Source organism: Oncorhynchus kisutch, linkage group LG20, assembly GCF_002021735.2.
Source record: "Oncorhynchus kisutch isolate 150728-3 linkage group LG20, Okis_V2, whole genome shotgun sequence".
Lineage (NCBI taxonomy): Eukaryota > Metazoa > Chordata > Actinopteri > Salmoniformes > Salmonidae > Oncorhynchus > Oncorhynchus kisutch.
The window spans coordinates 8,562,274-8,588,980 of record NC_034193.2 but is presented as its reverse complement, the minus strand read 5'-3'; the positions used below and the strand labels follow the sequence as shown (position 1 = coordinate 8,588,980).

At 44.7% G+C, this 26,707-nt stretch overlaps 1 protein-coding gene across 1 annotated transcript; it reads left to right on the top strand.

Moving 5' to 3' along the window:
• On the top strand, positions 1–25,229 carry LOC116355560 (germ cell-specific gene 1-like protein). The gene is made up of 5 exons (XM_031800026.1): positions 1–476; positions 4,114–4,161; positions 8,546–8,698; positions 22,497–22,608; positions 23,047–25,229. The coding sequence occupies exons 1-5, from the start codon at positions 170–172 to the stop codon at positions 23,387–23,389; spliced, it is 963 nt and encodes a 320-aa protein (XP_031655886.1). The 5' UTR covers positions 1–169; the 3' UTR covers positions 23,390–25,229.
• The last annotated feature ends 1,478 nt before the right edge of the window (positions 25,230–26,707 follow it).

Below are 26,707 nucleotides of genomic sequence, written 5' to 3'. Positions count from 1 at the left end.
GAACATATTTGAGGATTAGCTCGTCATGCAGGAGTCTCGCGCAACTGTAATTACCCGCAGTATAGTAACGGAAAGCCCGATTATCCTACATTAGGAGGATCTAAGGAAAAATCGCCATATACTGTGTTAAACCTTGGGATTAGCGCGTCTCCCTTTCCTGGTTGCTGTTATGGGGGGGATAGACCGGCGGCGGAGAGTATCTCTGGCTATTACGTTGAACTTCCTCGCGCTGATTCTAGCCGTGGTTGCGTTGACTACAAGCTACTGGTGCGAGGGGACACGGAAAGTGGCGAAACCTTTCTGTACGGGACCGGTCACCACCACCAGACAGTCGTTCTGTATCAGGTTCAACAGCTCGAACATGAATGACAGCAGACTGGTCCAGTACATCTGGGAGACCGGCGAGGACAAGTACCTTATGAGGAAGTTCCACACCGGGATCTGGTTTTCGTGCGAGGAGAACGTCAATATGACAGGTAAGAGAGATAAACTCCGCGAACAAAACTTTTTCGCGCACTGCGATGTGGCGCAGCTGTACGCATGGAACTAGCCCGTCTTTTAAATGGAAAGTTAGAATTGGGTTCTCAGAATTATAGACTATGCTCATTTTTAGTCTAGACCTATGTAATCGTTCTTGTCTTTTGAGTGAAATATCCAATGATTTTCTGTGAGCTGCCAGCACACTCACACACACACATTAAAACGATCGTTTTAATTTAATTACGCACCAACGCAAAATCCTTAAAATGTGACTGTGGTTGTTTTTACTCTGAGATTTTCATAATCATATTATGAATATTACCCATTTTACATACAAAAAATCGAACAAAAACGTATTTTTAAAAACATACGAGAAAGTAGAAAAAGCATATTTAATTTAGCTGTTTATTTTAAAGGGAAAATCTACAGTTCAAACTATAACAAAGCTGCAACCCCGCCACGATTTTGTTAAAAACTGAGGGACTGGGCTGGAGAAATGTAACCGCTCTCAAAATCATAGACAGAGCTATGGATGCAAGGACTGACCATCCATGATGTAACGGCTTTCTTCTATCTCCTCCTCTGACGAAGAGGTATAGCAAGGATCGGACCAAAATGCAGTGTGATGATGATTCATGATATTTTAATGAAGGAAAAACTATACATGAAGAAAGTACAAAATAATGACATGTGAAAACCGAAACAGTCCTATCTGGTGCAAACACAAAGACAGGAACAATCACCCACAAAACACTCAAAGACTATGGCTGCCTAAATATGGTTCCCAATCAGAGACAACGATAAACACCTGCCTCTGATTGAGAACCACTCCAGACAGCCATAGACTTTGCTAGATACCTCCACTAAGCCACACACCCAATAACTAACAAAACCCCAAGACAAAACACACCACAATAAACCCATGTCACACCCCGGCCTGACCAAATAAATAAAGACAAACACAATAATACTTCGACCAGGGCGTGACAGAACCCCCCCCCCTAAGGTGCGGACTCCCGGCCGCACCTCAAAACAATAGGGAGGGTCCGGGTGGGCTTCTGTCCATGGTGGCGGCTCCGGCGCGGGACGTAGACCCCACTCAATCAATGTCTTAGTCCCTTCTCCTCGCGTCCTTGGATAGTCCACCCTCGCCGCCGACCATGGCCTAGTAGTCCTCACCCAGAACCCCACTGGACTGAGGAGCAGATCGGGACTGAGGGGCAGCTCGGGACCGAGGGGAAGCTCGGGACCGAGGGGAAGCTCCTTGCAGACTGGCAGCTCCTTGCAGACTGGCAGCTCCTTGCAGACTGGCAGCTCTGGCTGCTCCATGCAGACTGGCAGCTCTGGCTGCTCCATGCAGACTGGCAGCTCTGGCTGCTCCATGCAGACTGGCTGCTCCATGCAGACTGGCAGCTCTGGCTGCTTCATGCAGACTGGCAGCTCTGGCTGCTCCATGTAGACTGACAGCTCTGGCTGCTCCATGCAGGCTGGCAGCTCTGGCTGCGCTGAACAGGCAGGAGACTCCAGCAGCGCTGTAGAGGAGGAAGGCTCTGGCAGCGCTGAACAGGCGGGGAGACTCCGGCAGCGCAGAAGAGGAGAAAGGCCCCCCGGCAGCGCTGAACAAGTGGGAGACTCCGGCAGCGCTGGAGATGAGGAAGGCTCTGGCAGCGCTGGAGAGACGAAAGGCTCTGGCAGCGCTGGAGAGACGAAAGGCTCTGGCAGCGCTGGAGAGACGAAAGGCTCTGGCAGCGCTGGAGAGACGAAAGGCTCTGGCAGCGCTGGAGAGACGAAAGGCTCTGGCAGCGCTGGAGAGACGAAAGGCTCTGGCAGCGCTGGAGAGACGAAAGGCTCTGGCAGCGCTGGAGAGACGAAAGGCTCTGGCAGCGCTGGAGAGGCGAGGCGCACTGTAGGCCTGATGCGTGGTGCTGGCACTGGTGGTACTGGGCCGAGGACACGCACAGGAAGCCTGGTGCGGGGAGCTGCCACCGGAGGGCTGGTGTGTGGAGGTGGTACTGGATAGACCGGACCGTGCAGGCGCACTGGAGCTCTTGAGCACCGAGCCTGCCCAACCTTACCTGGCTCGATGCCCACTCTAGCCTGGACGATACGCGGAGCTGGAATGTACCGCACCGGGCTATGCACCCGCACTGGGGACACCGTGCACACCACTGCATAACACGGTGCCTGCCCGGTCTCTCTAGCCCCCCGGTAAGCACAGGGAGTTTGCGCAGGTCTCCAACCTGGCGTAGCCCTACTCCCTGTGAGCCCCCCCCCCAATAGATTTTTGGGGCTGACTCTCGGGCTTCCGTCCGCGCCGCCGTGCTTGCTTCGCCAACTCCATTCTCCGATAACCTTCCGCGCACTGCTCCATCGAATCCCAGGCGGGCACCGGCACTCTCCCTGGGTCGACCGCCCACCTGTCTATCTCCTCCCGAGAAGTATAGTCCATACTCTTGTAGTCCAAACCGTACTCCTCTTTGGGCTGCTCCTGCTGCCTCTTATCCTGCTGCTCCTGCCTGTTGACACGCTGCTTGGTCCTGTTGTGGTGGGTGATTCTGTAACGGCTTTCTTCTATCTCCTCCTCTGACGAAGAAGTATAGCAAGGATCGGACCAAAATGCAGCGTGATGATGATTCATGATATTTTAATGAAGGAAAAACTATACATGAAGAAACTACAAAATAATGACAATGTGAAAACCGAAACCGCCCTATCTGGTGCAAACACAAAGACAGGAACAATCAGCCACAAAACACTCAAAGACTATGGCTGCCTAAATATGGTTCCCAATCAGAGACAACGATAAACACCTGCCTCTGATTGAGAACCACTCCAGACAGCCATAGACTTTGCTAGATACCTCCACTAAGCCACACACCCAATAACTAACAAAACCCCAAGACAAAACACACCACAATAAACCCATGTCACACCCCGGCCTGAGCAAATAAATAAAGACAAACACAATAATACTTCGACCAGGGCGTGACACATGATATCAAAATTCTAGGTCAAGGTCCTGTAAATAGACTGTTCTCTCTGCTATCGCACGGCAAGCAGTACCAGACCACGGAGTCTAGGTCCAAAAGGCACATTATTAACAGCTTCTACCCCCAAGCTATAAGACTGCTGAACAATGAATCAAATAACCACCAAGACTAATGACATTGACCATCCCTTTGTTTTTTACACTGCTGCTACTCGCTGTTTGTTATTCCAACCTACATGTACAAACTACCTTGACCAACCTATACCCCGCACATTGACTCCGTAACGGTACCCCCTGTATAGCCTCCTTATTGTTATGTCATTTTATTGTGTTACTTTTTTATTTTATTTTTTACTTTAGTTGATTTATTAAATATTTTCTTAACTCTTTCTTGAACGGCATTGTTTGTTAAGGGCTTGTAAGGTAAGCATTTCACGGTACACCTGTTGTATTCGCCGCATGTGACAAATAACATTCGATTTGATTTGATGAGAAGCTGAGTAGTAGAATCAGGTGTTTCATCAGGGATGGAGCTAAAGACTGCACTGGGTTAGCCACCCGTTTACCCAGACATGCGCCTTAGAAAACTGATGATTGAGTGTTTGATTGTATTGTGTTTGATTGTGTGGCATATTCTATTTCAGGTGAAAACTGCAGAAGTTTCATTTATGTTGCGCCCTCACACGAAAGAGGTAGGTTTTGCATAATAACATGTTATTACACTTGTTCTATTAATCTGTGAATGGCTATGGGTGTTGTTGTTTATTTTCAAGATTCCAGTCATCTCTCATATTAGGAATTGCAAGTGCAGCTCGAAGGGTGCAACTTGCTCGAAGGTTGCAAATTGAACCCAGTCACTTAATAGTCCTGGAGTATGGTCTCATGCTGGGCTCTACTGAGATTGAAGTTATCCTTAGATTTATTTGAAAGTGTGAATTAAAAAGTGAAAACCTACAGTAGCATAATTTAAGAGGATTAGAAATGCTGGGTTTTCCTGGGGAGCTACTGCACTGTAACAAATAGTTGTACATTTACAGCAACTCTATATTACAGTACAGTGCTGTAAAGGCCAATGCATTTTCGGGGCTCAATTACCATTCCTCTAAACTGCTGTAAAATTACAACAATTGCTGGACTTTTATAATACCATTTTACATTAAATTACTGTATGATCTGTTTTGCTGTTTTTACAGCAGCATAATGCGAATTATGGTGCATTGTAGGAAAATGTTGTGGGTGGCGAAATAATCTCTGTCTCATTAACATTATTTTGAGGCGAACCTTGTAAGCGGCTATATTTGTTGCAACCATTAGTGAAAATTCTGTACCCCACTGATTAAACTACAATTTCGTATTTATTTCTGAAATTAATCTTGTAAATCTACAGTAATTTACTGTAATTCAGTAACACCCCCACATAATACATTATCATACTGTGTTTTTGCAGTCTAAAAACGTTCTTCTGTAAATGTACAGTAATTTACTGTAATTCAGTTCCACCCACCCTTTTGTTGCTGCATGGTTTTGATGTGGCTCATTAACACATGTTGATGTGTTCCTTGTAAGAGGCTATACTTGTTGCCCTATTAGCAAGAGTGCTATACCAATTTATGTGATATGTAGTAGTAGTACCTTAATTAACAATAAACTGCATATCAGCATTAGAGCAGAGTGGCAGCAAGTCTCAAACCTTAAATAATGGTTGAGTGTTTAGCCATGTCTTTTTTTATCTGTTTTGGCTTGTAGACCCTGTCAGTTTAGAAGAGTTTCTTACAGGTCATCAACAGACAAAATCATGTTTTTCATGAAATTGCATGATATTTTAAGTAAACTTGATAAAATTATGAAAAATAACTGTTGCTTCTACATTGATAAAGTTTGATCATAAAGTTACTGGTCCCCTCCCCCATGTCAAACACTTGGATTCATTGTTAATGGCACAAGGTGACATCACTTTAACTCTTATTTTAATACACCAATGGTAACATGATATTCTCTTAACTAATTTAAATAAGTACTGGCTTGTAACTAACATCAGAGAAGGCGTGTTTGCAGAGGGGGCGTGGTTTATACAGCTAGATCATTCAAATCTCTGACGCAGTTGTCAAGTAAGCACATCAGTCAGTGGTGCTGTAAAGTAATATCACAAAATACATGCCAAATGGGAGATATTTAAATATATATATCTATATATACGTACACAGTGCTTTTAGAAATTATTCAGACCCCTTGACTTTTTCCACATTTTGTTACGTTACAGGCTTATTCTAAAATTAATTAAATCGTTTTTTTCCCTCTTCAATCTACACACGATATCCCATAATGACAAAGAAAAAACAGATATCTAGAAATGTTTACTAATTTATAAAAAATGTAAAATGATATATAACATTTACATAAGTATTCAGACCCTTTACTCAGTACTTTGTTGAAGCACCTTTGGCAGCGATTACAGGCCTCTTTACTTTACATGTACTCAAGTATGACAATTGAGGACTTTTTCCATCACTGCTGCTTGGAGTTTGCAAAAAAAAATAACTAATTTATGAGAAACAAGATTATTTGGTCTGATGAAACTCTTGAACTCTTGAATGCCAAGTGTCACATCTGGAGGAAACCTGGCACCATCCCTACGGTGAAGCATGGTGGTGGCAGAATCATGCTGTGGGGATGTTTTTCTGCGGCAGAGACTGGGAGACTATATATATATATAAAATCTCATTGATGCAATGTTAATATTGTCTGAGTTGTTTTGTGTGTCACCAAATTAGCTTGAGATGATTTTACTGCAACCCTGCTCACTGCATCCATGTTGCTTGATAGAGGTGTTTCAAAGAGCTGTCAGTCAAGGTGAGCTCATGAATATAAGGTCCCCACCCTCTCTGCCTGTTTTTTCAAACTTCCTGGTTGTTAGCCATGAGAGAAAAAGTACTTTTTACAATTACTGTTCAGGACCTTTTAAATTGTTTAATGGTTGAATATTTACCCCTTAAGCCCTCTACTATATCTGGTAGTGATATAAAATATAAATTATTATTTGGTATACTGTAATATAGAATTACATAACTGTTGCTGCAGTTTTATTAAAATACTTTTTATCAAAGTACTATATTGCTGTTTTGCTGTATATTTACTGCAGCATTCTGTAAATTATAGTGCATTGCGGTAAACTGTTTGGGGAGGGGGAAAGAATCACTCGCTCATTAGCATCTTTGGAGGCTTGCCATGTAAGTGGCTATATTTGTTGCACCCGTTAGTGGGAACGCTGTACCAATTCAAGGGATGTGTGATAATGCCATAATAATGTAATGCATATAGGGGACAGGTTAGAGTGATAATAACTCCTAAACTGTTTATGTTGAATATTAAGCCATGTAGGGTATTTTGAAGACCTACCTATTGTTAACTACGGCAATGTTCCTAGTAATGGTTACAGAAGGTTTTTACTTGCTGTGACTGAGATACACTACATGGCCAAAAGTATGTGGACACACCTTCAAATTAGTGTATTTGGCTATTTCAGCATATAAAAGTGTATAAAATCAAGCACACCGCCATGCAATCTCCATAGACAAACATTGGCAGTAGAACGGCCTTACTGAAGAGCTCAGTGACGTTCAACGTGGCACCGTCATAGGATGCCACCTTTCCAACAAGTCAGTTCGTCAAATTTCTGCCCTGCCAGAGCTGCCACTTTCAACTGTGAGTGCTGTTGTTGTGAAGTGGAAACATCTAGGAGCAACAACGGCTCAGCCGCAAAGTGGTGGACCACACGGGCTCACAGAACGGGACCACCGATTGCTGAAGCACATAGCGCATAAAAATCGTCTGTCCTCGGTTGCAACACTCACCACCGAGTTCCAAACTGCCACTAGAAGCAACGTGCATGTCAGTCAGACATCCCTCCTTCATTAGTTTTACCTCCTCTGTGTCGGCACATTCTTTCCGTGCCTAATTCACTTCAATACAAAATACTGTTCAACACACACACACACACACACACATCCTCTCTGTGCCTAATTAGAGTCCGATATCACTTTCTCTGTACCCAATATGGGTATTATTATGATACATTTCTAACCCGAGTTTTGTTCGTTTTAATGTAATTGATCTCAGTTCTGATTTCATCCAATAAATCCTTTCTCTGTGCTTTTGAGGCGGGGGATATGTTGGCTAGGAAGCTTAAGTTATAGTAATAGCTAAAGGGATACTCTCAGGTAGACAACAACAACAAAAGTACAAAACTGCGAAAGAGGCACGTATGTGAGATTCACTTGAATAAATCACAGACTGCCCTGATCTCTTTAATATACACCTTAATCCTGCCGTGTAATAAAAATGATCACCTTTGATTAATCATTGAAATCCCATTTAAGAGTTTGGTCAGAGCAAGTAAAAAGGATTGGTCTATCGCTAAGAGATATGAATAGATTCAATTATTCATCTAGGTCTAAGGCCTACTTTTAACTTTAAAATTCTAACTATTTTTTCTACAGGTCTTAAAGCACAGTCTACGTAATTACACTGTAACTGGTTAGTAATAACATGTAGTTATTATTGTCATGCCAACGTTAAAACGCTACATTAAGTTGCCCCCTATTACTATGTAACAACTCAGTAATAACTACAGTAAAAACCCTAGTAACAACATCACTTATTGCACATTTAAAAATAAAAATTGTGTTAGAAGCCCGCAATCATATCAAGGACCATTCATCCCATCATCCATAACCCAGGCAGGGAGTGTAGGTCAGGTGGTGTGTCTGTCTGTCTCTTAGAGACAGATGAATCTTCACCGTTACAGTGGAGGTTAATGATATGGTGAATGGGTCACTGGTCCAACTCCCTTTCCTAACCTCCCCCTCAATGTATGTGTCTCTATACTCCCTCCCTCCCTCCCTCCCTCCCTCCCTCCCTCCCTCCCTCCCTCCCTCCCTCCCTCCCTCCCTCCCTCCCTCCCTCCCTCCCTCCCTCCCTCCCTCCCTCCCTGCTCTCTTTTTCTCACCTCCCTCCCTCTCCTCTCCCATTTGTCGCTCTTTCCCATCCCCTTGCCTCTCTCTCTCTCTCCTTCTGTAGGAGTGCTGTGGCTGTGTATCGTGGCAGAGTGTCTTTATATTCTCCTCCTGGCCACCGGAGGCATCCTCATGTCCATAGAGGCGTGTCACTTAGGAAACGTCATCAACGGACTCAAACTCAACGCCTTCGCTGCCATGTTCACTGTCCTGTCAGGTAACAACACTTTACATGCTCTCTTATGTGTGCGTGACTCTTGCTATTGAATCAGTCACTTTTCTCCTCTCCTCATTATTCCTCTCAGGTAGAAAAGTGTTTAGTTTGTTTGTTTGTTGCTGATTCTGATTACAGAAACCCTTTAGATCAACACGGTCTTCATGCTGGCAGCTTTAGGCAGCTTTACTCAGTGAGGGACCCTAAAACAGTGACTTACTTATACCCATGGAGCACTGCTCACTGCTATCTGTGGGTCTGCAGACTGGGCTGGAGTTGAAATCTACTCTTCCATTTATACTATGAGGCGTTGTGTTTTTCAGACAGCTTGTCTAGTTTTATCTGGATTAGTATTCATCTGGTGCTGTCGTCTGAGTTCGTCTGCAGACACAATACTCCAGTGTTCTGTTGGCTACGTGATGGTCTAGATGTTCTATTAGCTACGTGATGGTCTATATGTTCTGTTGGCTACGTGATGGTCTAGATGTTCTATTAGCTACGTGATGGTCTATATGTTCTGTTGGCTACGTGATGGTCTAGGTGTTCTATTAGCTACGTGATGGTCTATATGTTCTATTAGCTACGTGATGGTCTATATGTTCTATTGGCTACGTGATGGTCTATATGTTCTGTTGGCTACGTGATGGTCTAGATGTTCTATTGGCTACGTGATGGTCTAGATGTTCTGTTGGCTACGTGATGGTCTATATGTTCTGTTGGCTATGTGATGGTCTAGGTGTTCTGTTGGCTAACTGCTGGTCTAGATGTTCTGTTGGCTATGTGATGGTCTAGGTGTTCTGTTGGCTACATGATGGTCTATATGTTCTGTTGACTACGTGATGGTCTAGATGTTCTATTGGCTACGTGATGGTCTATATGTTCTGTTGACTACGTGATGGTCTATATGTTCTATTAGCTACGTGATGGTCTATATGTTCTGTTGGCTACGTGATGGTCTATATGTTCTATTGGCTACGTGATGGTCTATATGTTCTGTTGGCTACGTGATGGTCTATATGTTCTGTTGACTACGTGATGGTCTAGATGTTCTATTGGCTACGTGATGGTCTATATGTTCTGTTGACTACGTGATGGTCTATATGTTCTATTAGCTACGTGATGGTCTATATGTTCTGTTGGCTACGTGATGGTCTATATGTTCTATTGGCAACGTGATGGTCTAGATGTTCTGTTGGCTACGTGATGGTCTATATGTTCTGTTGGCTATGTGATGGTCTATATGTTCTGTTGGCTATGTGATAGTCGAGGTGTTCTGTTGGCTAACTGCTGGTCTAGATGTTCTTTTGGCTATGTGATGGTCTAGATGTTCTGTTGGCTACGTGATGGTCTATATGTTCTGTTGGCTATGTGATGGTCTAGGTGTTCTGTTGGCTAACTGCTGGTCTAGATGTTCTGTTGGCTATGTGATGGTCTAGATGTTCTGTTGGCTATGTGATGTTTTGATGTTCTGTGACTAAGTGATGGTTTATATGTTGTTTTGGCTAAGTGATGGTCTAGATGTTCTGTTGGCTAAGTGATGGTCTAGACTTTGGACCCTCCGGTCTGGTTTAGATTCTCCTGGACTATGCGCAAATGCTTGTCCATCCAGGAATAGGCTTAAAGCCTCTTGGCACTCTCCAAACATCTTGGCTGTCATCCCAACCTCTTGGCTGTCATCCAAACCTCTTGGCTGTCATCCCAACCGCTTGGCTGTCTCCAAACCTCTTGGCAGTCTCCAAACCTCTTGGCTGTCTCCAAACCTCTTGGCTGTCTCCAAACCTCTTGGCTGTCTCCAAACCTCTTGGCAGTCTCCAAACCTCTTGGCAGTCTCCAAACCTCTTGGCTGTCTCCAAACCTCTTGGCTGTCTCCAAACCTCTTGGCTGTCTCCAAACCTCTTGGCTGTCTCCAAACCTCTTGGCTGTCTCCAAACTTCTTGTCTTGCGTCCAGGTCATTTGCGGTTGTTTGGCACTCGTCCGATATTGGTAATTCAATGTTTTTGTTCTTGATGAAGGCATTAACAGTAACCTCAGAAATCCACAAAATGTACCATCGAACTGAACTCTGAAACGCTGAAATGGGGGTCATCACTAAAGACTACTGTAGGTAGAAATTGGTTCGCAGATATAAACCAAGAGTAAACAATGAAATGTCAGAAAACGTTTTGTTTTATGTTCCCCATTAATGGAATGGATGACCAAACCACCTCAAATCAACCACTGATTTAACTGGCATGTAAAAACAAAGTTAAACTGTTCTCAAATGAACATAGTCTCATCTCAGGGGAGTTATCCTGTCCTGCCTACAGTCTCATCTCAGGGGAGTTATCCTGTCCTGCCTACAGTCTCATCTCAGGGGAGTTATCCTGTCCTGCCTAGTCTCATCTCAGGAGAGTTATCCTGTCCTGCCTAGTCTCATCTCAGGGGAGTTATCCTGTCCTGCCTACAGTCTCATCTCAGGGGAGTTATCCTGTCCTGCCTAGTCTCATCTCAGGAGAGTTATCCTGTCCTGCCTAGTCTCATCTCAGGGGAGTTATCCTGTCCTGCCTAGTCTCATCTCAGGGGAGTTATCCTGTCCTGCCTACAGTCTCATCTCAGGGGAGTTATCCTGTCCTGTCTACAGTCTCATCTCAGGGGAGTTATCCTGTACTACCTACAGTCTCATCTCAGGGGAGTTATCCTGTCCTGCCTACAGTCTCATCTCACGGGAGTTATCCATCTATACCGACATCCATACCCACCTCCCTACCCACATCCTTACCCACGTCCATACCCACATATATACCCACAGCTATACCCACATCTATACCAACATCTATTCCCACATCTATAACCACATCTATACAAATAATCTATACCCAGATATATACCCTCATTCATACCCACATCCATTCCCACATCTATACCCACATCCATACCCACATCTATAACCACATCCATACCCACATGCATACCCACATCTATACCCACATCTATACCCACATCCATACCCACATCTATACCCACATCCATACCCACATTTTGAACCACATCTATACCCACATCCATACCCACATCTATAACCACATCTATAACCACATCTATACCCTCACCCATACCCACATCCATAACCACATCCATACCCACATTTTTAACCACATCTATACCCACATCCATACCCACATCTATAACCACATATATACCCAGATCTATACCCACACCCATACCCACATCTATACCCACATCCATACCCACATCTATAACCACATCTATACCCACATCCATACCCACATCTATACCCTCATCCATACCCACATCCATAACCATATCTATACCCACACCCATAACCACATCTATACCCACACCCATACCCACATCTATACCCAGATCTATACCCATATCCATGCCCAGATCTATACCCAGATCTATACCCATATCTATACCCAGATCTATACCCATATCCATGCCCAGATCTATACCCAGATCTATACCCAGACCTATACCCACATCTATACCCAGATCTATACCCATATCCATAACCACATCTATACCCACACCCATACCCACATCTATACCCACATCTATACCCACATCTATACCTACATCTATACCCCGATCTATACCCACATCTATACCTACATCTATACCCACATCAATACTCACATCTATACCTACATCTATACCCAGATCTATACCTACATCTATACCCAGATCTATACCCAGATCTATACCCACATCTATACCCACATATATACCCATATCCATGCCCACACATGCAGTCAGAGCGGTCCCTGGCCTTTTGGGGCCCTAAGCGACATGTTTCTGCCCCTCTCTTGAGAGCGTAGAGAAAACGTTCATTTCCTGCTATTCTACACATTTTGTCATGGGGCGTAGAGAAAACGTTAATTTCCTGCTATTCTACACATTTTGTCATGGGGCGTAGAGAAAACATTAATTTCCTGCTATTCTACACATTTTGTCATGGGGCTTGGAGAAAACGTTAATTTCCTGCTATTCTACACATTTTGTCATGGGGCGTAGAGAAAAGATTGCCATTTTATTGCACATTTTGTCTTTGGTCGGGGAGAAGATTTCCCTATTTTATTACACATTTCATGCATTTCTACTCATTTTGCCATGGTGCGGAGAGAAATATTGTCTGTGTTACAGCTAATTTCCTTCAATTCTACACATTCTGCCATAGGGTGGAGATAACTTTTTGCAGTTTTTAATATGATATCTGAGTGAGAATGACTAACAAAATCAATGGCTGCCACCCCCGGTCGGTAATTCAACCATGATTACTGCAAGTTCGGCTAGGCTAATTTATCAATCTAAAAAATGTTAGTTGACATGTTTTAACAGAGAAAAACTGTTGATCCACAAACAAATTTTGAAATTTGCACCTTGTCTCTTCTATTATTCTAACTCTCAACAGGAGGTTGATACTCCGACTGAGTTCCTAAATATACACTGCTCAAAAAAATAAAGGGAACACTTAAACAACACAATGTAACTCCAAGTCAATCACACTTCTGTGAAATCAAACTGTCCACTTAGGAAGCAACACTGATTGACAATACATTTCACATGCTGTTGTGCAAATGGAATAGACAACAGGTGGAAATTATAGGCAATTAGCAAGACACCCCAATAAAGGAGTGGTTCTGCAGGTGGTGACCACAGACCACTTCTCCGTTCCTATGCTTCCTGGCTGATGTTTTGGTCACTTTTGAATGCTGGCGGTGCTTTCACTCTAGTGGTAGCATGAGACGGAGTCTACAACCCACACAAGTGGCTCAGGTAGTGCAGCTCATCCAGGATGGCACATCAATGCGAGCTGTGGCAAAAAGGTTTGCTGTGTCTGTCAGCGTAGTGTCCAGAGCATAGAGGCGCTACCAGGAGACAGGCCAGTACATCAGGAGACGTGGAGGAGGCCGTAGGAGGGCAACAACCCAGCAGCAGGACCGCTACCTCCGCCTTTGTGCAAGGAGGAGCAGGAGGAGCACTGCCAGAGCCCTGCAAAATGACCTCCAGCAGGCCACAAATGTGCATGTGTCTGCTCAAACGGCCAGAAACAGACTCCATGAGGGTGGTATGAGGGCCCGACGTCCACAGGTGGGGGTTGTGCTTACAGCCCAACACCGTGCAGGACGTTTGGCATTTGCCAGAGAACACCAAGATTGGCAAATTCGCCACTGGCGCCCTGTGCTCTTCACAGATGAAAACAGGTTCACACTGAGAACATGTGACAGAGTCTGGAGATGCCGTGGAGAACGTTCTGCTACCTGCAACATCCTCCAGCATGACCGGTTTGGCGGTGGGTCAGTCATGGTGTGGGGTGGCATTTCATTGGGGGGGCCGCACAGCCCTCCATTTGCTCGCCAGAGGTAGCCTGACTGCCATTAGGTACCGAGATGAGATCCTCAGACCCCTTGTGAGACCATATGCTGGTGCGGTTGGCCCTGGGTTCCTCCTAATGCAAGACAATGCTAGACCTCATGTGGCTGGAGTGTGTCAGCAGTTCCTGCAAGAGGAAGGCATTAATGCTATGGACTGGCCCGCCCGTTCCCCAGACCTGAATCCAATTCAGCACATCTGGGACATCATGTCTCGCTCCATCCACCAACGCCATGTTGCATCACAGACTGTCCAAGAGTTGGCGGATGCTTTAGTCCAGGTCTGAGAGGAGATCCCTCAGGAGACCATCCGCCACCTCATCACGAGCATGCCCAGGCGTTGTCGGGAGGTCATACAGGCCCGTGGAGGCCACACACACTACGGAGCCTCATTTTGACTTGTTTTAAGGACATTACATCAAAGTTGGATCAGCCATTAGTGTGGTTTTTCACTTTAATTTTGAGACCAGATCCAGACCTCCATGTCTCCACCTAAATTTGATTTCCATTGATAATTTTTGTGTGATTTTGTTGTCAGCACATTCAACTATGTAAAGAAAAAAGTATTTAATAAGAATATTTCATTCATTCAGATCTAGGATGTGTTATTTTAGTGTTCCCTTAATTTTTTTGAGCAGTGTATATATATATATATATATTGTAGAAATGAGGCCGCCAGTTGCCAATCCCTGATCCAAATAAATCAGTAAAAGGGTTTTCCTTTGTGACTGTTTTTATTGTGTTCATCTAGGTTATAGAGAAGCTTAAACAGTTTACCCAGCTCAGCATCTTGTTGTAATGGTTAATACAGGAATGCTAGAGGCCAGAAACTAGAGAAACCCTTATTAAACTAACTGATCGTGGGGTGTATGGAGAGAGAGGGGATGTAGAGAGACAAAAAGGGTGAGAGGGGAGAGAGAGAGAGAGAGGTAGAAAGAGAGGTAGAGAGAGAGGTAGACAGAGAGAGAGAGAGAGAGAGAGAGAGAGAGAGAGAGAGAGAGAGAGGGAATGTAGAGAGACAAAAAGGGTGAGAGGGGAGAGAGAGAGGAGTATGAAGGGAGAGAGAGATGGGGGCATGAAGAGAGAGAGAGATGGGGGTAGAGAGAGGGGGGTAGAGAGAGAGAGAGAGGGGGGCATGAAGAGAGAGAGAGATGGGGGGTATGGAGGGAGAGAGAGATCGGGGCATGAAGAGAGAGAGAGAGAGAGAGAGAGAGAGAGAGAGAGAGGTAGACAGAGAGAGAGAGAGAGAGAGAGAGGGAAAATATACTTTCACTATCTCAGGTCTTTGTTTTAGCACAAACAGCCCATATGTGTGATTCATTTCATGCTTTACCATTACCAAGAAGAGAACAACTTCAGCTTCACACACCAGTCTGGGTAATAAGCCTGGCTAAGTTTTAGAGAGGAAAGATAAGGTGGTGTGCAAGTAGAGGTGCTGCCTGGCTCTCCATACACATACAAGACAGATGGAAACTACAGGGGAGCAGAATTATCCCATATCCAAAATCCAAAATGCTTGATGTGGAATGAACTCCAATCAAACACTGCCACTGAAAAGCATATTATTAAATCTGTAGGAAATGCATCATGATAGACCGGCTAGATTCGGTCTTATGTAGCAAAATTTGAAATGGTGTATTTTACATTGGATAAAAGTAGAAACTCAGAGCTAGACAATGGTATATCATACACTAAAGTTTGGAACAATGGGAAAGTCATTCTGCTTTGAAAGTTGATTAACTTGTAACCTCACTTTTCAGAAAGCTCTTCTTTGTCTACACCCATTCAGCATCGTTCACACCCTCTTAGGCCTTAGCCCCACCCATTCAGCATCGTTCACACCCTCTTAGGCCTTAGCCCCACCCATTCAGCATCGTTCACACCCTCTTAGGCCTTAGCCCCACCCATTCAGCATCGTTCACACCCTCTTAGGCCTTAGCCCCACCCATTCAGCATCGTTCACACCCTCTTAGGCCTTAGCCCCACCCATTCAGCATCGTTCACACCCTCTTAGGCCTTAGCCCCACCCATTCAGCATCGTTCACACCCTCTTAGGCCTTAGCCCCACCCATTCAGCATCGTTCACACCCTCTTAGGCCTTAGCCCCACCCATTCAGCATCGTTCACACCCTCTTAGGCCTTAGCCCCACCCATTCAGCATCGTTCACACCCTCTTAGGCCTTAGCCCCACCCATTCAGCATCGTTCACACCCTCTTAGGCCTTAGCCCCACCCATTCAGCATCGTTCACACCCTCTTAGGCCTTAGCCCCACCCATTCAGCATCGTTCACACCCTCTTAGGCCTTAGCCCCACCCATTCAGCATCGTTCACACCCTCTTAGGCCTTAGCCCCACCCATTCAGCATCGTTCACACCCTCTTAGGCCTTAGCCCCACCCATCTCTTTAAGGATTCACATGTACTAAACAACAAAAGATTTCAAGACTAAAGACTGGTTTATACTACGGGTGTGTTCGTACATTTTATCTGGAATGCCACAGCTCTGGGCGGTCGTAAACTGAGAGCGTTGTCAGATTGTCCCTTCGTAAATTCAGAGCGTTTCGCTCTCAGAGCATTCAGAGTGCGCTCTGGCCAAGGAGTAGGGTTGATCCAAGTGTTCTGACCTAACAGCAATCAAGGCTAAGCTAGCCAACAGGCTAACGTTGGCTAGCTTGCTACTGTAGCTACTTTCAGACACAAATGAGAGAACACCTCACTCTGTCCATTTTACTCGCCCTAGCAGAACTGGTTAGGCACTTTACATGTTATCTAGAGTGTTGGGGACTGCAACTGTGCTGCTGGCAACAATTGAATTATGCTGTTTTGCCAACGTTTACTAACACTGGCCATATTCAACGGGTGTTGAATGTTCGTAAATGTGTCAGTTATTATGTGCTCTGGCACACTCAGACGAGAGTGCTTTGAAATCGTAGTAGATAGCCAGAGTGAATTTACCATCTACGTCAATCGTCAGTTGTCGCAGTGACATTATAAACATTCTATTGAAATGGTTACTTGCATAGTAGCTAGCTAAACAATGAACCATAATCCCAACTCGACGTTACTACCCTGCATGAATCTGCAGGTAGCTAACCAACCAGGTTCAATGTTAGCTAGCTAACAGTAGGTAATGACTAGCAATACAAATGGCTCAGCTATATGAATAATATTACTACACAGATCATTATTATAATATTACTACACGTAACTTTAGCTAGCGAGCCAGCTAACATTAGCTAGCTAGCTAGCAGTACACTTTAACTTGAAATGGCAACATTTGGCAAACATTAGGCTATAACTAGCCAAGCAAATGGCTCTGAGATACGAATAATAAGTTCATACACGTAACGTTAGCTAGCTAGCCAACCAGCTAACATTAGCTAGCTAGCTAACAGTAAACTTTAACTTGAAATGAAAATGACTTTCTGACAAAATTAGAAACATGTAATATTTGAAAATGTAGCTAGCTACAAAAAAAATGCATTTTGATCAAATAAACCAAAACAAAGTTTACGTTCAAATGGCTCTCCTGTTAAGTAGTGACGCGCGACATACGCCTAGTTTCCTGAAACAAATCACATATGACCAATGTCAGCAGAATTCCAGTCCTGACTCTGTCAAGGAAGGCTAGGTTACACCGTACAAGGCTCTTCATGTTAAGTGTGTGGATTCGGACTGAAGCTCCGGTAGTTTGTAAAGAGGATGTCTGACATGATTGATTAACATATGTAGAAATATGCTGAGAATTAACATGAGAGTGAATGGGAGAAGGGGGATGCTGAGAACACGTTCTCTGCTGCTATCAGCTCTGCTCTTGTTCAGTCTGAGATTTGGGGGGCTTAACCACTAATCGGATTGGCACAGAGTCTGTTTGTTATTCCTCATGTTTTTTCTGTTCCCTCACTTTTTTGGGAGTCTGAGGAGATCCCTTGCTTCGGCTGTCATGTTACTAGCCCAGCCGGAAATAGAGGGGGGGAGAGAGAGAGAGAGAGAGAGATGTGAAAAGAGAGAGGGGGGGAGGTCAGAGTGAGACATGAGAGAGATGGGGGGGAAAGGTCAGAGAGAGAGCGAGAGAGAGAGAGAAGTAGGAGAAATAGAAAGAAAGAGCGAGAAAGAAAGAGAGAGAGATGTAGGAGAAACAGCGAGAGAGAGAGAGAGAGAGATGTAGGAGAAACAGCGAGAGAGAGAGAGAGAGAGAGAGAGAGAAAGAGTGATGTGGGAGAAAGAGAGAGATAAAGATTTCATGAGCTGAAATAAAAGATCACAGAAATGTCTTTCAAATTTTATGCATCCTTGTTTGTGAGCATTTCTCCTTTGTCAATATAATACATCCACCTGACAGGTGTGGAATATCAAGAAGATGATAATTGCATGATAATTACAATAAAAGGCCACTCTAAAATGTGCGGTTTTGTCACACGACACAATGCCACAGATGTGAACATTTTTGAGGGAATGTGCAATTGGCATGCTGTCTGCAAGAATGTCCACCAGAGCTGTTGCCAGGGCATTTAATGTTCATTTCTCTAACATATGCCGCCTCCAACGTCATTTTAGAGAATCTTTGCGGTACGTTCAACTGGCCTCACAACCATAGACCACGCCAGCCCAGGACCTCCACATCCTTCTTCTTCACCTGCGTGATCGTCTGAGACCCGCCACCCAGACAACTGATGAAACCGAGGAGTATTTCTGTCTGTCAAAAAGCCCTTTTGTGGGAAAAACGAATTCTGATTGGCTGGGCCTAACTCCCCAGTAGGTGGACCTGGCTCTCAAGCGGGTGGGCCCATGCCTTCCCAGGCCAAGCCATGGCTGTGCCACTGCCCAGTCATGTAAAATCCAAAGATTACGGCCGAATGAATTTATTTCAATTGACTGACTTTCTGACATTGACTGATCAACTGTAACTCAGTCAAATCTTTGTCGCATGTTGCATTTATATTTTTGTTCAGTATTTGTCTCACAAGTTTTGACAGCACAGGACAGCACATTACCGTACATTACAGTACACAGTACAATAAAGAAAATTAGAGTACATTAAAACACAGTAGGGTACAGTACAACACAGTAGAGTACAGTACAACACAGTAGAGTACATTAAAACACAGTAGAGTACAGTACAACACAGTAGAGTACAGTACAACACAGTAGAGTACATTAAAACACAGTAGAGTACAGTACAACACAGTAGAGTACAGCACAACACAGTAGAGTACATTAAAACACAGTAGGGTACAGTACAACACAGTAGAGTACAGTACAACACAGTAGAGTACAGTACAACACAGTAGAGTACAGTACAACACAGTAGAGTACATTAAAACACAGTAGGGTACAGTACAACACAGTAGAGTACAGTACAACACAGTAGAGTACAGTACAACACAGTAGAGTACAGTACAGCACAGTAGGGTACAGTACAACACAGTAGAGTACAGTACAACACAGTAGAGTACAGCACAACACAGTAGGGTACAGTACAACACAGTAGAGTACAGTACAGCACAGTAGAGTACAGTACAACACAGTAGAGTACAGTACAACACAGTAGGGTACAGTACAACACAGTACAACACAGTAGAGTACAGTACAACACAGTAGAGTACAGTACAACATAGTAGAGTACAGTACAACACAGTACAACACAGTAGAGTACAGTACAACACAGTAGAGTACAGTACAACACAGAACAACACAGTAGAGTACAGTACAACACAGTAGAGTACAGTACAATAAAGAAAAGTAAAATATAGTGTACTGTATTGTACCCTACTTTACTCTAATGCACTGTAGTGTACTCTACTGTACTGTACTCAACTGAACTAAACTATACTGTAGAGTACTCTACTGACTTAAACTATACCGTAATCTACTGAATTAAACTGTACTGTAGTGTACTCTACTGACTTAAACTATAGCATACTCTAATCTACCCTACTAAATTAAATTATACTGTACTCTAATCTACTCTACTAAATTTAACTATACCGTACTCTACTGTCCTCTACTGAATAAAACTCTATTGTCCTGTACCATACCATAATGTACTGTACTCTACTGTGATGTTAAAACGTCTGAAACAACCTACAGGACTCTCCAGGAGAGCCCCGGCCTAGACATTTATGATTAGTTCAGAATTGGATCTGTTCCGAACAAATCTGTACTTGTTTTTTGAGGCGGAGCTCTATAGAATAATACCCAGCGTGCATTGCATGTGTTTGTTTTTCATAGGTATTTTCGAACATCTGGAAGATACTTAATTTCACCTTTCACACTCAGCACCTAAAATGCACCTGGTTTCAATGTCTGGAAAAGACATCTGAAGTAATAAGAATATGTACATAACTAAACATAGAACTAAAAGCGTCCCTTTTTCAGGACCCTGTCTTTTAAAGATCATTTGTCAAAATCAAAATAACTTCACAGATCTTCATTGTAAAGTGTTTAAACCCTGTTTTCCATGATTGGTCAATGAACCATAAACAATTAATGAACATGCACCTGTGGAACGGTCGTTAAGACACTAACAGCTTACAGACGGTAGGCAATTAAGATCACAGTTATGAAAACTTAGGACACTAAAGAGGCCCTGCTACTGACTCTGAAAAACACCAAAAGAAAGATGCCCAGAGTCCCTGCTCATCTGTGTGAACGTGCCTTAGGCATGCTGCAAGGAGGCATGAGGACTGCAGATGTGGCCAGGGCAATGAATTGCAATGTTCGTGTTGTGAGACGCCTAAGACAGCGCTACAGGGAGACAGGGCGGACAGCTGATCGTCCTCGCAGCGGCAGACCACGTGTAACAACACCTGCACAGGATCGGTACATCCGAACATCACACCTGCGGGACAGGTACAGGATGGCAACAACAGTTGCCCGAGTTACACCAGGAACGCACAATCCCTCCATCAGTGCTCAGACTGTCCACAATAAGCTGAGAGAGGCTGGACTGAGGGCTTGTAGGCCTGTTGTAAGGCAGGTGCTCACCACACATCACTGGCAGCAACGTTGCCTATGGGTACAAACCCACCGTCGCTGGACCAGACAGGACTGGCAAAAAGTTATCTTCACTGACGAGTCGCGGTTTTGTCTCACCAGGGTTGATGGTCGGATTTGCATTTATCGTCGAAGGAATGAGTGTTACACCAAGGCCTGTACTCTGGAGCGGGATCGATTAGGAAGTGGAGGATCCGTCATTATCTGGTGCGGTGTGTCACAGCATCATCAGACTGAGCTTGTTGTCATTGCAGGCAATCTCAACGCTGTGCGTTACAGGGAAGACATCCTCCTCCCTCATATGGTACCCTTCCTGCAGGCTCATCCTGACATGACCCTCCAGCATGACAATGCCACCAGCCATACTGCTTGTTCTGTGCGTGATTTCCTGCAAGACAGGAATGTCAGTGTTCTGCCATGGCCTGCGAAGAGCCTGGATCTCAATCCCATTGAGCACGCCTGGGACCTGTTGGATCGGAGGGTGAGGGCTTGGGCCATTCCCCCCAGAAATGTCCAGGAACTTGCAGGTGCCTTGGTGGAAGAGTGGGTTAACATCTCACAGCAAGAACTGGTATATCTGGTGCAGTCCATGAGGAGGAGATGCACTGCAGTACTTAATGCAGCTGGTGGCCACACCAGATACTGACTGTTACTTTTGATTTTGGTCCCCCCTTTTGTTCAGGGACACATTATTCAATTTCTGTTAGTCATATGTCTGTGGAACTTGTTTAGTTTATGCCTCAGTTGTTCAATCTTGTTATGTTCATACAAATATTTACACATGTTAAATTTGCTGAAAATAAATGCAGTTGACAGTGAGAGGACGTTTCTTTTTTTGCTGAGTTTATGTATTTTCAACTTCATTTTTATCACTGGGATGATTGTCAGAGAGATTTGAAGTTTTTGGCAGAGAGATGGAAAGAGTGCAGAAAAACAGCTGCAAGTTAGCCAATAGTCCAGTTGATTGGTCATTCTGCCAGTCCTCTATGCTGGCAAATCTCTTCTTCTCAGTTTACCTCAGTGCTGTTTTTCAGGTGTTTCCAGGTCTAGGAAAGCTGCTACAGATGGAGCAGTCTTTTGTTCCAGCCCAGCACTAACACAGATGATTCAACAAATCAACTCATCATCAAGAAGTTTAGGATTAAGATTAGGGATTAGATTAGGGATTAGATTAGGGATTAGATTAGGGATTAGATTAGGGATTAGATTAGGGATTAGATTAGAGATTAGGGATTAGATTAAAGATTATTGTAGCTGAATATGGGATGGAAGAAATGGCTGCACACCCTGTAGTGCTCAAGGACGACAGTGGTTATCATGACATTATAGCTCAATACTGTCACCCTGTGGTGGAAAATAGAACTCACCCACTTGTCTCTGACGCTCCTTTCTACAGCACTAGACTCATTTAACTTCTCTTGACATTCCAGGTCTGCTTGGCATGGTGGCCCACATGATGTTCACCACAGCCTTTCAGCTGACAGTCAGTCTGGGGCCAGAGGACTGGAAGCCTCAGTCATGGGACTACAGCTGGTCATACATGTAAGAACACACACACACACACACACACACACACACACACACACACACACACACACACACACACACACACACACACACACACACACACACACACACAGACAGACAGACAGACAGACAGACAGACAGACAGACAGACAGACAGACAGACACACACACACACACACACACACACACACACACACACACACACACACACAGAGAGAGAGAGAGAGCCTTGTACAACTAAACTTGTAGGGATACAAAATTCACAAAACCTTAACCCTAACATTAACCCCAAAGCCTAACCCTAACCTTAACCTTAACCCCAAAACCTAACCTTAACCCTAAACCTAACATGGGAGGGGACCATACTTCACATAGATGCATTTTTTTCAGAATTTGTTACACATTTTCTTTATTCACTTTGTGTCTACCATTTCCTTCCTTCTTCTTCTCTAGCCTGGCGTGGAGCTCGTTCACAGCCTGCATGGCCTCCTCGGTCACCATCATCAATCGCTACACCAAGACCATTCTGGAGTTTAAACACAAGCGCAGGAACGTCCAGAAGAACCTGAAGATCAAGCAGAAGCTTCTGGAGCTGGACTCTGGACCAGGGGTCGGGGTGGGTCATGGGGGTCATGGGGGTCATGTGGAGCAAGTGTGGGACATGTACATCAGCTCAGTGCCCAACACGGCTGAGGAACTACTGGATCTCTCCAGCAACGGCAGGAAGCTGTCCAACGCATCAGTGTTCCTGGACTTGAACGATCTGCCAGATCCGATAAGAGAGGAGTACTTCTGAGAGAGGACTAGGGGACTGACCAAGGAACACACAATTACACATACACACACACACACACACACACAGTTCTTTCCAAACCAGGACATTATCCCACCAGAGACAATAGATTCCACCTCTTGTTTGGGGTACCTCCTGCACAGGCGCTTGGCTCAGTGATGTGCTCTTACTGATCAGCCAATTGGCTCAGTGATGTGCTCTTACTGTTCAGCCACTTGGCTCAGTGATGTGCTCTTACTGTTCAGCCAATTGGCTCAGTGATGTGCTCTTACTGTTCAGCCAATTGGCTCAGTGATGTGCTCTTACTGATCAGCCGCTTGGCTCAGTGATGTGCTCTTACTGTTCAGCCAATTGGCTCAGTGATGTGCTCTTACTGTTCAGCCGCTTGGCTCAGTGATGTGCTCTTACTGTTCAGGGTGCTTCTGTCCTGACAACACTTCAATATGGGCTTCAGTCACTGTTTCCCTTTATTAAGTATCTAGTAACTATGTTTAAGAGTTTATTTGTTGCAGTATTACATGTGGGCATTGGTTTGCTGAATCTGTGCTTTTGTGTGTCTGTGTGTGTGTGTGTGTGTGTGTGTGTGTGTGTGTGTGTGTGTGTGTGTGTGTGTGTGTGTATGTGTGTGAGCGTGAATTCTATCATGAAAACTCCTCATTTGCCTTTTCTACTGAGAACATAACACTAAGAGAGACATATTTTCCTACAGCATATACCTCTGTGGAAACACTGTTGAGCTGATGCCACATTGAGACACTGCTCTGATATACTTCAATAGACTGACACAGAGACATTTCCTCTCCTCTGGAATGATTTCCGACATGCTCCTAGTTTACAAAACCAAATTGCATTTAGCAACAGTGACTTCATGTTAGAGGAGATCCAAATCCAAGTTCCCCTGACATTCCAAGCTGAAGTAGAGATGTGTAGAGGATGAGAGAGAGAAATATGTATATATACAGACAGACAGACAGACAGACAGACAGACAGACAGACAGACAGACAGACAGACAGACAGACAGACAGACAGACAGACAGACAGTACAGTACAGTACAGTACAGTACAGTAATAAAGCATAGAAATGGACAAAGTAAACCATTTTATTTATTTTCAGGGGTTTCTGCAGCAACCTCAGCACCCCTACTTCCCACAGCTTTGGAATGGAAAGGCAGAGAGGAGAGACGGATAGAGGAGAGATGGATAGAGGAGGGATGGATAGAGGAGAGATGGATAGAGGAGGGATGGATAGAGGAGAGATGGATAGAGGAGAGATGGATAGAGGAGGGATGGATATAGGAGGGATGGAAAGAGGAGAGATGGATAGAGGAGAGATGGATAGAGGAGAGATGGATAGAGGAGGGATGGAAAGAGGAGAGATGGATAGAGGAGAGATGGATAGAGGAGAGATGGATAGAGGAGAGATGGAAAGAGGAGAGATGGATAGAGGAGAGATGGATATGGAGAGTGGTGTCACGCCTTGGTCATTGTATTTTGTGTTTTCGTTATATATTTGGTCAGGCCAGGGTGTGACAGGGGTTTATGTTATTGTATTTTCGTATTGGGTTGTAGTATTTGGGATCGCGGCTGATTAGGGGTGTTGTATAGGCTTGGCTGCCTGAGGCGGTTCTCAATCAGCAGTCAGGTGATTCTCGTTGCCTCTGATTGGGAACCGTATTTAGGTAGCCTGAGTTTCGCTTTGTCTTTGGTGGGTGATTGTTCCTGTCTCTGTGTAGTTTCACCAGATAGGCTGTAATAGTTTCACGTTCCGTTTGTTGTTTTTGTTGTATTTATTTAGTTATTTCATGTATCGTCACTTTTTTCATTAAAGACATGAGTAACCACCACGCTGCATTTCGGTCCAACTCTCTTTCGACAAACGAAGAACGCTGTTACAGAATCACCCACCACATACGGACCGAGCGGCGTGGAAACAGGCAGCGACCGCAGGAAAAGCGAAAGGAGGAATGGACATGGGAGGACGTTATGGACAGCAATGGCATGGAGTATACGACGTGGGAAGAAGTCGACAGGTGGGCGGCCGACCCAGAGAGAGTGCAGGAGCCCGCATGGGATTCGCTAGAGCAGTGCGAAGAAGGCTATAGGCGAATGGAGTCACGGCGGCGCAGAGCGAAACCCGAAAGTCACCCCAAAAAATTTATTGGGGGGGGGGCTCAGAGGGAGAGTGGATGAGTCAGGTGTCAGACCTGAGCCAACTCTCCCTGTTTATCGTGAGGAGCCAAGGAGGAGACCAGAACCAGAGCCGGTGTTAGAGGTGAGCGAAGCAGAGACTGTGAAGGAGTTAATGGGGAAAGTGGAGTGGAGAGTAATGAGGGAGTTGCTAGCTTGGTGCTATAGATATCATATTCGTCCGACGGATCGTGTCGGGGATTTGATGGCACCTGAGTTAGCGCTCCATACTCGTCCTGAGGTGCGTGTTAGTCGGCTGGTGAAGTTGGTGCCAGCCTCACGCACCAGGCCTCCTGTGCACATCCCTAGTCTTGCACATCCTGTGCCACCTCCACACACCAGTCCTCCGGTAGCAGCTCCCCGCACCAGGCTTCCTGTGCGTGTCCTCGCTCCAGTATCACCAGTGCCCGCACCACGCATCAGGCCTACAGTGCGCCTCGCCTCTCCTGCGATGTCGGAGTCTCCCGCCTCTCCAGCGCTGTCGGAGCCTTTCTCCCCTCCTGCGCTGTCGGAGTCTCCCGCCTTATTGTATTTCGTATTGGGGTTTGTAGTATTTGGGATCGCGGCTGATTAGGGGTGTTGTATAGGCTTGGCTGCCTGAGGCGGTTCTCAATCAGCAGTCAGGTGATTCTCGTTGCCTCTGATTGGGAACCGTATTTAGGTAGCCTGAGTTTCGCTTTGTCTTTCGTGGGTGATTGTTCCTGTCTCTGTGTAGTTTCACCAGATAGGCTGTAATAGTTTCACGTTCCGTTTGTTGTTTTTGTTGTATTTATTAAGTTATTTCATGTATCGTCACTTTTTTCATTAAAGACATGAGTAACCACTACGCTGCATTTCGGTCCGACTCTCTTTCGACAAACGAAGAACGCCGTTACAAGTGGTACTCAGTAATGTGTTGTATTGGATTTGCCCCAAACATAACACTTTGTATTCAGGACCAAAAGTTAATTTACATTTTATTGTGATATTATTTTAGTGCGTTGTTGCAAACTGGTTCCTCTTTTTCACTATGTCAATGAGTTTAGTACTGTGGAGTAACTACAATGTGTTTGATCCATCCTCAGTGTTCTCCTATCACAGCCATTAAACTCTGTAACTGTTTTAAAGTCACCATTGGCCTCATGGTGAAATCA